The following is a 13,111-nucleotide window of genomic DNA, read 5'->3' on the forward strand; positions in this document are numbered from 1 at the left end:
ATAGAATACAAATTTAAATAGGAGGGGTAAAAAAGTGCTAACTTCCATTGCATTTTCATGCAAATGTGTATCACCCCCGCAGCCCTCTCCAATGCCTTCACCAAACTGGGTTAAATCTCAGAGACTGACATACTTGTATATGAGTCTTGCCTTCCTCTGCGGTCACCGGTCTGCATGCTTAGTGTTATAGCCACTGGATCAAATTTTCATTAGTGTGGATGCTGAAGCTCCACAAGGCTAATCCATGCCCATTAGATACACCTCACTTGCTATAATAAGAGAGTGATCTAACAGGGCAGAAAAGAAGGTCCACGCGGTGTGTCTGATGTGGGCTCACATAGCCGTTTCTACCTCAGAACGGAGCTCATCAGTGGGACTGACAGCAAGGCAAAGACAGGATTTTAAATTGGTAAGTTTTGCTGTAATAAACAGATTTATTTGTTCTCTGGTCTAAACTTTTTCAGGCCTGATTTTAAATGAAAGGATATTAATGTAAAGAAAGGGTCCAATCAGATGAATTCCAGTTGGGAAAGTAAAACACTGAATGATAAATGTACTAACATGTTAACCATTATTTCCTTTATTAATTTAGCCAGGAGATCACATTGCGACAGTACTGTCTCTTCTTCCAGTAAGACCAGGTCACGATTAGGACAATAAACCACGATTTTATTATTGTAAAGTGTATACTACAGTAACTGTTTTACGATAAAAAAGTAAAATAAAAAACATGGTAAATGTGTTAATTAAACATGCTGCCCACATGAAACAACGTTCTGCGATTGTTAAATCATATAAGAAACATGCTTAGTTAACAATTAATTCAAACAAACAAGTTAAAACATAGCTCTGTGTTAATGCTGGTGACATGTTAAAACATACTAGCAACTTTCTAAATTGTGATAGAAACATGATAGCTGTATGTTAAAAGTGTTTTAAAAAACCTTTGCTTTACTAAATCATTTTAAGATACAGGCAATGTACTAAACATGTTAGCAGTGTGCTTAAATGATGCTAGAAACACAAATGTAAAACCGTGTTTTTTGGTTATAGATTGACATTTGTATAATTTAAATTTTACCACAAATATCATGGTTAAACTAGGGTTAATGTAGGAAAACCATTTCTGAATTGTAATTACATTTTTTGAAAATTAATTGTAGTAAAACCATGCTTAAAGAGCCCCTATTATGTATTTTTTTAAATGAACTTCCATGTAGTGTGTAACACAGCACAAAGTAAAAAAGTCAGCTGAGGCTAAAATCTGAAAGTGCACCGTGTTTAAAACTATTGATTCATCTATAAAAGAATCGACTTATAGTGTTTCGAATGAATGCAACTTGGATAAATTTTTAGCCGTGTCAGCATGACGTCCATACAGAGCTCAATCCCAGCTTATTTGTTGCTTGCTCAGACCCGGGAAAGTTGAACCTCCTGGCCCTGCCCACAAACACTGTAGATAGAAAAAGGAAGACAAACACTGTAACAGATCCCGGTTCAATCAAGTCGCATAGAAGCTGTGCTCTGAAGTGTGAAGGAAAGTTTCCCTACCCAAAGATGAGGCAGTGAAGAGTCAGTGGTTGAAGTTTATATTTTGCAAAAAATACCTCAGCATTATAGCTCCAGCCTTGTGCTTCAGCAATCTGCACACTTACAACAGGAAATTCATCCGCTGTTTGTTAAAGGAAGGATCAGAAAAGACTGTTGATGTATGGGACTTTGTCAGAGCTTGACAGGAATTTTACAGTACACAGTTCATGGATCAATTTCTTCCTCCATTTCACAAGTGTAAGTGCGATTAAAATAGTTGCCTCTTTGTAGAGGTCTGCATTCCCGCAGCTGTCCTGCAGGACCCGATAAGATTTCTGCGGCGCGGGAATAAATTTCCGAATAAAGCCTGGGAGCGGTCGGTAATGGGTTTAATTTGGGACGGGAGCGGGCCGTCTAGCAATATCGCTCCCGACTCCCAAGCGAGTGAGCACGCGTAAGTATGTGTGTGAATGAAACAGTACGATGCTGTGTTTAGCTTGTTAGTTGCTGTGTGTGTGTGTGTGTGTGTGTGTGTGTGTGTGTGTGCGAATGAGAGAGAGAGAGACCTTTGTCTGTGTGTGTGTGTGTGTGTGTGTGTGTTTATACTGACTGCTTGTTATAGGCTGTCTGGCCTCTGTATAGCTGGGTGATTTTCGGTTTTGTTCTCCCCCGCTCTTTAGCGGGATCGGGCGTGGCAGGTAGAAAACGGGTGGGTCGGGCAGCAGGACAACAAATGATGAATATAAGCGGGAGCGGTGGGGTTCGGGCTAAAACCCGGCGGGAGCGGGATTCAAAATTTAGTCCCGCATAGATCTTTACCTCTTGTTTTATCTAGCTTGCAAATTATGTATTAATTGTGTTTTATTACTTAACCACTTGTACTGTATATGGTTAACTCTTCATATTCTCATGTTGCGTAATGCCACGTTGAAAATGTGACAGGTTGCTTTGGTTACGGATTTAAAGTTAAAAATAGAGCAATATGCTGGTGTTAAATTCGTACACTCTTTCTTATTACTTGTTGATAAGCTGTGCTGGGCATTTCTCTCTGGCTGCATCCAAAACCGCATACTTTCACACTATACAGTGGGCCAAAATCAGTATGCGAGCCAGGTAGTATGTCCGAATTCAAAGAATTCTAAAACTAGTATGCAAGAAGTACCCGGATGACTTACTACTTACGGCGAAATTCTGAAGTGTGCATCCTATGCAGGCTGCGCTATTCCCTGATGCCCCACGAGAGAAATCATGAATGGGAGTGAAGCGATGCAACTGACGCAGGTAGGTCACGTGACCATGACAAAATGGTGGATGTAGTACGCCCGAATTCTATTCATTCATTCATTTATTTTCTTGTCGGCTTAGTCCTTTTATTGATCCGGGGTCGCCACAGCGGAAAAAAATGACCAACTTATTCAGCAAGTTTTTACGCAGCGTATGCCCTTCCAGCTGCAACCTATCCCTGGGAAACATCCACACACACACTACGGACAATTTAGCTTACCCAATTCACCTGTACCAAATGTCTTTAGACTGTGGGGGAAAGCCGGAGGAAACCCACGCCAAGGCAGGGAGAACATGCAAACTCGACACAGAAACGCCAACTGAGCCGAGGTTCGAAGCAGCGACCTTCTTGCTGTGAGATGACAGCACTACCTACTGCGCCACTGCATTCATACTGTATAGAATGTACTTTTCTAACGGCCGAGTAGTACGTTTAAATTTAAATGCAGTACCTACTGAGTAATTTCAGACACAGCCTCTGTCTCACGCTGAATGCAGTCGACCAATCACAACATACAATCAGTGCAGATTAGCATCCAGCTAGGGAGGGGTTTGGGAACAAATGAATTACTGAATGAATCATATTGGAGTCGCTGGGATCATTAGGTGAAGATAAAAGCATATTATAATACAATGAAAGTGTTTTTGACCTTGCTTGCTTCCTTGATTGTGGTTAGAATTGTTTACTTGTAACCATGTTTTTTGCTTTATTTTAATTGTATTAAAATGGTTCATTTTGGTGATGGAAAACATGCTACCCACATGATACAACATTCTGGCTAAATTAAGTCAGTTTAGAAACCTTCTAGCAATCTGTTAAATCATAGCTAAAGTTAAAACATGTTAGCATTTTGTTAAAGTGTAGGTGACTTAAAAATGCTAGCAACTTGTTTGCTAAATGATTTGGTTATTTAAGAAACATTTGCTGTATGGTAAATCAAGTTAGAAACAAGCGTATGTGAGCGTATGTGATAAACATATTAGCAGTGTGATTAAAAGATGCTAAAATATGTTAGCAGTATGCATTATGCTACCAGTTTTACTACAAACACCAGAGTTAAAAAACGGTTAATGTAGCAATTAAACCATTGCTGAATTGTTGTTTGACCATGTTATAAAACCATGGTTCATAATTTTCATACATTTCTGTTTTGCATCAACCTAAAATGTTTTAGGCTAGGCCCATTTATTTTCTCAATTTGACATCAAAGTTTGTCTTGATGCTAGTTAGTTAATCTAGATCATCATCATGCCTGTTCCACATACTGAAGTATCCAGGGAAAAAGAGGAACAGCAGCCTGGCTCGGACACAGAAAGAGGTAAGACACATCAGAAGAAGGAGAAAAAAGTCTCTAGTTTCTATAAACAGCATGCCATGTCAATGGATATAAGTGACTCAAAGAAATCAGCTTGAAAGCAAGGCACTATGAAGTGCGGGGGAAAGCTGAACAGCCTAAGTGAAAGCAGACAGCCAAATTTTCATTTTCTGTTCTGGCACTTCTCACCTGTTTTGACTGGGTTCCCAAAACAGTAAGAGTATTTGTAATGTAACATGATGGCAGGAGACTAAATGCTTTACTCCAGGAGACCATGACTCATCTATGCCTGATTGGGAAAGATTTGAATACTCTTAAATATTACAGAACAAACTGTATTTGACTGACGTTACACTCAGATGCCTGTTTTAAACAGAATGATTTAATTTGAGTCAAATTTGGGACAGAAAACGTTTTTGACAATAATTATGAATGATGGTATTTAATTAGATAAAACGTAAACATTTTTTAACCCCTTTGTGTGTGCTGTAAGGGATGTTTTCATCCACTCTTATGTGATTTTGAGTATTAGTTTTGCCACAACTTACTCTGTTTCAGCAAATAGAATGATTTTTGGGGTCAAAACCTATTTTGACCCATATTTTCAGAAAATGCTTTTAATTTTTTTTTTAACAACACCCTAACCAGAACTAAAATTGACAACCCTTTTTTTACCACCACTTATGTTGGTGGCTGCATTTTGCCCCATTTATTTCCATTATAACAAACTTTTTTGATTGCAAAGACATGACAGCATATAATCATGCATTCTTAATGTTTGTTGGTTTTCCCTTTCGGGATAAGGTAAAAGCTTTAATTTTTACAAAAAAAAATGTCATTATAATGGTAGTCAATGAGGCAAAAACAAGCACAAATATAACAAAGGGGTTGTAAATTTAAACAGTACACAATGGTTAAATCCTGTGTCTTTAACATGAAATGTGAAGTTATTACTAATTTAGGTCACACTTTACAATAAGGTTTATTAGTTAATGTTAATTAATGCATTTACTAAGATGAACAAACAATGAACAATACATTTACTACAGTATTTGTTCATGTTAGTTAACGTTAGTTAATGAAAATACAGTAGTTCATTATTAGTTCGTTAACTCATGGTGCATTAACTAATGTTAACAAGCATGGACTTGAATGTTAATAATGCATTAGTAAATGTTCAATTATCATTAATAAATGCTGTGCATGTGTTGTTCATGATTAGTTCATGTTAGTAAATGCATTAACTAATAAACCTTACTGTAAAGTGTTACCCTAATTTATAGTATTGTAAGTACTAGTTCCTAACATTTTAACAATTTAATAATAAATGGTAGTTCTGTTATTAATGTAAAATTGTATTTTTAATCTTTTGTAAATCAGCATCTCTGAACCTGGGAAAGAAGATCTGTGTTCCTCAGGATCTAATGATGGAGGAGCTTAAACTGAGGTCCAACCGAGGATCTATAATGTTTCATGAGAGACTCAAAAGGGTCGAGAGGTTCACCTTGGAGAACATTGCACATGGGCATCTTAATGTAAGACTTTTGAACTTATGAAGGTTAAAGATTAAATTCAAAATTGACCCCAGTTTAGCTCCATACAGTAAAATTATTGCTTTAATAAAAATGTCTCGGGTCACATATGTAACCATAGTTCCCCGAGAGGGAACGAGACACTGCATCCAACCAGAACGCTAGGGGATCACCTCTTTTATACATGTCTTGAAGCACATGTGAAATCAATCTAATGTAATTAAAAGGTGTTGTCAGACCAGAGAGTATAAAAGCCTGCACTGAGCATTCAGTGTTAACTTCGAATTTGCTTAAAAGAAGTAACAGGCAGAAGAGAGTATGGCGGAAGATGCAGTGTCTCGTTCCCACTCGGGGACTATGGTTACATACGTAACCCGAGACGTTCTCCATCTAGGGAACTTCAATGCTGCGTCCGACCAGAACGCTAGGGGAACACAATACCCACTAGGCCAGACTTACTGCTGACTGTGAACGCACACTACGCAGTGAGAACAGAGGACCCTGGTGAGGGGTCTACATCGAGTTGATTGTGACACACAAATGTATGTGGTTTTGACCATCCTGCCGCCAAACAAATGTGAGAGCCAGAAACAATTTGGGCCTTAACAAATTTAGGTGCGGGATGTCCAGCAGCATGATAGATAATTGAGATAGTCTCAACTATCCAATTACTTATTGTCTGCTTATTCACCAGACTCCCCCTCTTTGAGGGTCCAAAGCAGACCAGTAACTGATCTCTCTTTCTCCAGTTGATAACCCGGTTAACATATGTATTCAGAGACCTAACTGGGCAGAGTAAATTTAATTTCTCTTGGTTCGACGACTGAAATGGGAGCGGATTAAAGGCCTGCAGCACAGCAGGTCTCGGCACATGAGTGAGCACCTTTGGCACATACCCCAGTCTAGGATAAAGAAAGGCTTTAGACATACCTGGAGAAAACTCCAGAAATGAAGGTGCAACCGACAAAGCCTGGCGGACACCAACCCTTTTTAGGGAAGAAATAGCTAATAAAAAAGCAGATTTTAGTGTCAGAAACTTATATGATGCCTCCTGCTGTGGCTCAGATGGGGGAACAGAGATGCCCTTGAGCACAAATGTTAAATCCCATGTCGGTACCCTGTGTGTGCTGACAGGCCTTTACGAAAGAAGCGACGAATTAGCGGATCCTGTCTCAGTGACTCATCATCTAGGGGGGAACGGTAAGCCACTATGGCTGACACGTACACTCTCAGAGTGGAAGCAGCTAACCCAGCAGACAGGCGATCTTGGAGAAATTCCAGCACTGAGGCTACCTGACAGCTGACTGGGCTCAGCTGGTGTTCTCTGCACCAAGCTGAAACAAGACCCCATTTTAGGGCATAAAGCTTACTTGTGGAGGGACCCCTGGAGCTCGTAGGCCAAAATGGGGCTACCAGAAGTAACTGGATTGTTGATGGACCCTCTCCAGGACTCCTGGGAGCAGAGCGACCAGGGGATAAGCATACAGACTCGTAGCCTCGGCCACGTCTGCACCATGGCATCCAGTCCCAGAGCTAAACCCGACGCCTGAAGAGCTTCTCGAAGCTGTTCAGGTGTCGCTCCCCCATCGTCTAAGCACTCTTTAATTAGGTCAGCCTGATATGCCTGCAACACTAAAATAGACTGACCAGCCATCATAAATGCTTTGCCGACAAGAGCCGATGTTACTCTTAGTGGTCTGGACGACAAAGGAGGGACCCTTGCAGATTTTTAATCTGGATGAATATGACGTGCTAAATCCTCTTCTATTATAGGCATTTCTGTACATGCTTTTTCCCCCAGCCCACAAACTGCTGAATAAATAACCATTTTTGGTGTCATAAACGTGCTGAATATGGATTTTTCCATCAGCTAATCAGCATCATGTAGTTTTGGACAAAAGGGGAGGTCCCTCAGTGGAGGATCTACTCTGCTAGGTAATTCTCTCTCATCCAGCATTCCTGTAAGACCCAGCTGCTGCTGCTCACGTGCTGGTTGCCAGTCTATTACATCAAACCTGTCAGCAGCACGTGAAATCACCTTCACTAACTCCTCATATTCCACTGACTGGGGCGGCAGTCCCCGACCCTCTTTGCATTTGCTGCAGCGGTGCATCTGTTTCCTCGGAAACGGAGGACGCTGCCCTCCCACTAGCGCAGAAGTAACTGCAGAGCGTGCTTCTGATGCTCCCGAGGGAGGACTAGATCTCACGGATACAGAAAGAGAAAGGACAGCTTCCATCATCCATCTCAGCCGCCAGATCTAGCTGCGAACCCCACGACCAAAGTCTACGCTCAGCCTCAGCACGAGAGGGACCCAAATTGCGAGGAGCGCACGTCACGGGAGTTTTATTAGAGAACTCCCTCTGACTATGCAGCACCTTGCGGGAGAGATAATCACAGTGTCCACAGTCAGCATTCTCAAATGCTGCCAGGGCATGCTCCTCTCCCAAACACTCTAAACACAAATCATGTAAGTCACCAGCCATGATAAAACGGGGACATGGTGGCACATAACTTTTAAAGTTGTTCTCTGCCATATCAAAACAAAAAAGTATGTTGTCAGTTTTTTTTGTTTCCCCTTTGGATGGGGAACGGAAATGCTATTGGTGGATTTATTCATTATTCCACGAATGGGGATTTCGTTTCAGAAAGCCAATCGTCTGAAAGAGTATACAACGGGCTAATGAAATGCCAATGAATTGGTAACATAAGCTTGCGCATGTGTGCCTTATTGCCAATTAGCTCTTCATATAAGCACAGGGGAAGCAGGGAAACGCCATCCTTTTCGCTTCAGAGACTTTACAGCCTTCTGAGAGAGTCGATGAGGGTTCCTCCTGCTATTATCAGCAATTTGAGCGAACGAGAGTTCTCCCGGTCCAGAAAAGGAACACGTGGCGGCAGACGGTCAAGCTGGGATTCTCCCTTGCCTGGCGTTCTTTGGGTCCGGTCCTCCAGAGCGGTGCGTATAGTTGCTTATTTCCTAAAAGAGCAACACAGACGTGCAGAACGTATTTTTTAGGTTGGCGCTCCAACTGTGCGTTTCTGGATGCGGTGGTTTCTTGTCTCCGGATGATGGGCACGATCACTGCGTTGCATGTTTGGGGGTCCAACATGTTAATTCGGTGCTCGCGGGCAGTTCATGTCGTCATTGCGATGCCATGACTGTTGCGCAATTGAGAACGCGGCTAGCCCTTGTGAAGGGACGAACCACCCCAGCTGTCCCCTGCACTGCAGCGGGCGCCGTTAAGTGCTGTAAACAGACTGCGAAGCGTCCCTGAGACTTTTCAGTGCCACGAAAACATCAATGAAAGAGCACTTTTCCGCTTCCCCAGGTGTGACAGCACGAACCCTGCCAGTCCGAGACGCTCTGTTTCCCAGCTTGCAGGCTCTGTGCGCTTCGCCAGTGGCTCACGAGCGCTGGGGGGATGGTCTCCTTTCCCCCACCCCTCGAGCCCCCTCTCCGGAGTTGGGGTGCAGAGTGAGAGCGAATCTCTCGCCCCCAGCTCTTCCGCAGGACCCTCGCACTTCCTGGATCAGCACACCCACTCCACGCTGCCCCACTGCTGGTACATCAGCGATTGTAGTGATCAGTCCATTAGCGAGAGCTCTGCCTGCCTGGTTAGCTTGGGCCAGCCTTTCGCGGTGGCTCATACACACAATCAGACTCGGTTATGCGATCCAGTTCCCAAAACGGCCCCCAAGTTCACGGGTGTGTATTTCACCAGGGTCAGCCCCCTGTCCGCCCCTGTCTTGCGAGAGGAGATTGCTGTCCTCCTGGCAAAGGATGCAATTAAGCCGGTCCCTCCAGCCGAGATGGAGAGCGGGTTTTACAGTCAGTACTTTATCGTACCCAAGAAGAGAGGTGAGTCACGGCCAATCCTAGATCTGGCCATTTTGAACCGTTGTCTGCACAAGCTGCCGTTCAGAATGCTCACGCAGAGGCGCATCCTCCTGCATTCGTCCTCGAGATTGGTTTGCAGCAATAGACCTAAAGGACGCATATTTTCATGTAACCATTCTTCCCCGCCACCGTCAGTTTCTGCGGTTTGCATTCGAAGGTCGAGCGTGGCAATACAAAGTCCTCCCCTTTGGGCTCTCTCTGTCTCCGCGGGTCAGAAGCAAATGATTATGCACAGAGACAAGGTGCTCTGGCACCTCCACCTGTTGGGGCTTCAGGTCAACCGAGAAAAGAGCAAATTCGCCCCAGTGCAGAGGATCTCTTTTCTCAGGCTGGAGCTGGACTCGGTCACCATGACAGCGCGCCTCTCCGGAGAGCACGCTCAGCTGATGCTGAACTGTCTGAGAGAGCTTGACAGCAAAATAGTGGTCCCACTGAAATTTTTTCAGAGGCTCCTGGGGCATATGGCATCCGCAGCCGCTGTCACGCCGCTCGGATTACTCCATATGAGACCACTCCAGCACTGGCTTCATGATCGAGTCCCCAGACGCGCATGGTACGCGGGCATACACCAAGTCTCTGTTACTGTGCTGTGTCGCCGCACCCTCAGCCCTTGGAACGACCCCTCGTTCCTACAGGCCGGAGTGCCTCTAGGACAGGCGTCCAGTCATGTTGTTGTCTCAACAGATGCTTCCAACACGGGCTGGGGGGCTATGTGCTGCAGGCATGCAGCTGCAGGCCTGTGGAAAGGAACCCAGTTGCATGGGATTATCAATCGCCTGGAGCTGTTGGCAGTGTTCCTCGCTCTCCACCGTTTTTTTCCGGTGCTGGAGCAGCAACACGTGCTGTTCAGGACGGACAGCACGGCTGCGGTGGGGTATATCAACCGCATAGGGGTATTCGCTCTCGCCGCATGTCTCAGCTCGCCCGCCGTCTGCTCCTCTGGAGTCATGCGCAGGTGAAATCGCTGTGCGCCATTCACATTCCAGGCAAACTCAACCGTGCAGCCAATGCACTCTCACGGCAGCCTTTACGTCCTGGAGAATGGAGACTCCACCCCGAGTCTGTTCAGCTGATATGACCGCGATTCGGGGAAGCCCAGATCGATCTGTTTGCTTCTCCCGAGAACGCTCATTGCCAGTTGTTTTGTCCCCTGACCGAGGGCTCTCTCAGCACAGATGGTGGTGTTGAAACATGCTTGCTGCGCCATTCTCCCTAACACGGAGATCAGTAAAGTTCCCCGTTAGGTGAGCCCTGCAGATTCCTCCGAGGCCCCCAGCACTGACTCAGCGGAGGAGTCACTTGCTGGCCCACTACGTTGTAGGTCTGCCCGCTGGTCAGCCCGCGTTTTGGGTATATCTACCCATTGGGTAGCAGATGACCTCTGCAGCATCCCCCCTATCGGGACTGCACGCTTTCCCAACGTACTGTCGTATTTTCCTAGAATTATCTAGATGCTTGCGACTTCCCAAAAAATATATCTAAATCTGTAAAACTTCTTTTGAAGTGGGATAAGTAAGGGCCGGGGACCACGTTGGAGGACCGCGCCTCTCTTTGATAAAGGAGCGCTCACGCTATGCCTGGCTATCCTCTCATCAGAGGCAAAGGTAAGGTGCTGTCATTAAGGTGTTTTCCAGATATTTACCTATTCGTGGATAAATGAATAAATCCACCAATAGCATTGAAGTTCCCCATCCGAAGGGGAACGCTCTGGTTACTAAAGTGCTAAATGCTATTTAGCATCGCCATAATGACTGTTCCTTAGCTGTAAGTGTCAGTCTCTTCAGCTTAAAAGGATGGTGTTTCCTTGCTTCCCCTGTGCTTATATGCGGAGCTAATTGGCAATAAGGCACACGTGCGCAAGCTTACGCTGCCAATTCATTGGCATTTCATTGGCCCGTTGTATACTCTTTCAGACGATTGGCTTTCTGAAACGAAATCCCCATTCGTGGATCAATGAATAAATCCAACAATAGCATTTCCGTTCCCCTCCTCTGGGAACAAGGGTCACTTTAGTAACCAGAGCGATTTTGTGTATGCAAGTCAGTAATGAATGGTCACAGAAAGAGGGTGCTTTTTTATGTGTGTGCTTCTTGAAAGCAAAGAAGTTAACACTGAATGCTCAGTGCAGGCTTTTATACTCTCTGGTCTGACGACACCTGCTTAATTACATTAGATTGATTTCACATGTGCTTCAAGACGTGTAAAAGAGGTGATCCCCCTAGCGTTCTGGTTGGACCCAGTGTTGAAGTTCCCTAGATGAGGAATTAAATTGTTCCCCATGTTATACAAAAACTAGTTTAGTCCGAAAGAATTCACAATGTTTATATTTAGTGGCAACATTTTATCAACTAGTAATGTCTCCTTTTGTACATTTTTGTATTTTTTGCTCACCCCCCAATGAGGGCTAGGTTTAGTTGTGGGCTAGGTGGCACAATATGTGAGTTGGTTTCCCAGTGGTATTGCACACCTGATTCAAAATGAATGCAAGCGCAGGTTGCCAGATTAACGACACCAACAGCTGTTAAGCCTAAAGACCATGGCTGCGTCCGAAACCACCTACTACTCAGTAGGTACTGCATTTGAATTTAAACGTACTACTCGGCCGTTAGAAAAGTACGTTCTATACAGTATGAATGTGAAAAGTATGAATGGAATTCGGACGTACTACATCCGCCATTTTGTCATGGTCACGTGACCTACGTGCGTCAGTTGCGTCGCTTTACTTCCATTCATGAATTCGCTCGCGGGGCATCATGGGATAGCGCAGCATGCATGGGATGCGCACTCCGGAATCTCGCCGGAAGTAGTAAGTCATCCGGGTACTTTTCGCATACTGATTTTCAAATTCTATGAATTCGGACATACTACTCGGCTCGCATACTGATTTTGCCGTACTATATAGTATGGAAGTATGCGGTTTCGGACGCAGCCCATGTTCTAAATAAAAGCAATGGCAAGCGAAAGAAGGAATATTATCCATATTAAAAGTTGTTCTAACAATTTATATTTTAGATACGGCATCTATTACTTGCAGAAGAACAACAGAAAATTATGACAATGATCACATCATGTGTTTATTCAGTGCTAATATTGCAAGTTTGAATGCCATTTCATATGACATTTATTGTCATACTACTGAAGGCAGCAGCAGATTCACCTCAAATCTTGAAAAAAAAATAAAACCGCTTGAAATTGAACTTTGGAACTGTGACACATATCAGTGATTCAGCATCCACAATTAATAATGTTAAAGAGGTTTAATATGTACTAATTATATTATAAACCTTACCATTTGGAGTGAAGTACTATTCTGAATGTCTGTATTTAAATGTCTGTTGATGCAAACAGCCAAATTGCTTATTACTACAAATCTCGCCATGTAGAATATTGTTTGGACATGAGATTACAATGTAACCTGCTTACCCAATGTTTACAATTGTAATATTTAAATTATTTGCTAATTAATAACCACCTCATGTGGAACTCTGAATCTGCGTCTCATTTTGGTGTCTGCTTCTGTCCACCAGAGGTTGCATTTTGGTCGTGAG

At 43.7% G+C, this 13,111-nt stretch overlaps 1 protein-coding gene across 2 annotated transcripts in view; it reads left to right on the forward strand.

The window, feature by feature from the left end:
• Positions 1 to 13,111, forward strand: part of LOC100536537 (myozenin-3) — a 26,793-nt gene continuing 13,682 nt past the window's right edge. Inside the window, exons 1-4 of one of the 2 annotated variants that reach the window (XM_073936101.1) lie at positions 120 to 409; positions 2,744 to 2,811; positions 4,042 to 4,133; positions 5,511 to 5,665. In XM_073936101.1, the coding sequence (XP_073792202.1) occupies positions 4,064 to 4,133; positions 5,511 to 5,665 (225 nt within the window). In that variant the 5' untranslated portion in view covers positions 120 to 409; positions 2,744 to 2,811; positions 4,042 to 4,063. Of the gene's footprint in view, positions 410 to 2,743; positions 2,812 to 4,041; positions 4,134 to 5,510; positions 5,666 to 13,111 lie in introns of both variants that reach the window. The other variant, XM_021469204.3, reaches the window with a different exon arrangement.

This window comes from Danio rerio, chromosome 21 (genome assembly GCF_049306965.1).
Source record: "Danio rerio strain Tuebingen ecotype United States chromosome 21, GRCz12tu, whole genome shotgun sequence".
Classification (NCBI taxonomy): Eukaryota; Metazoa; Chordata; class Actinopteri; order Cypriniformes; family Danionidae; genus Danio; species Danio rerio.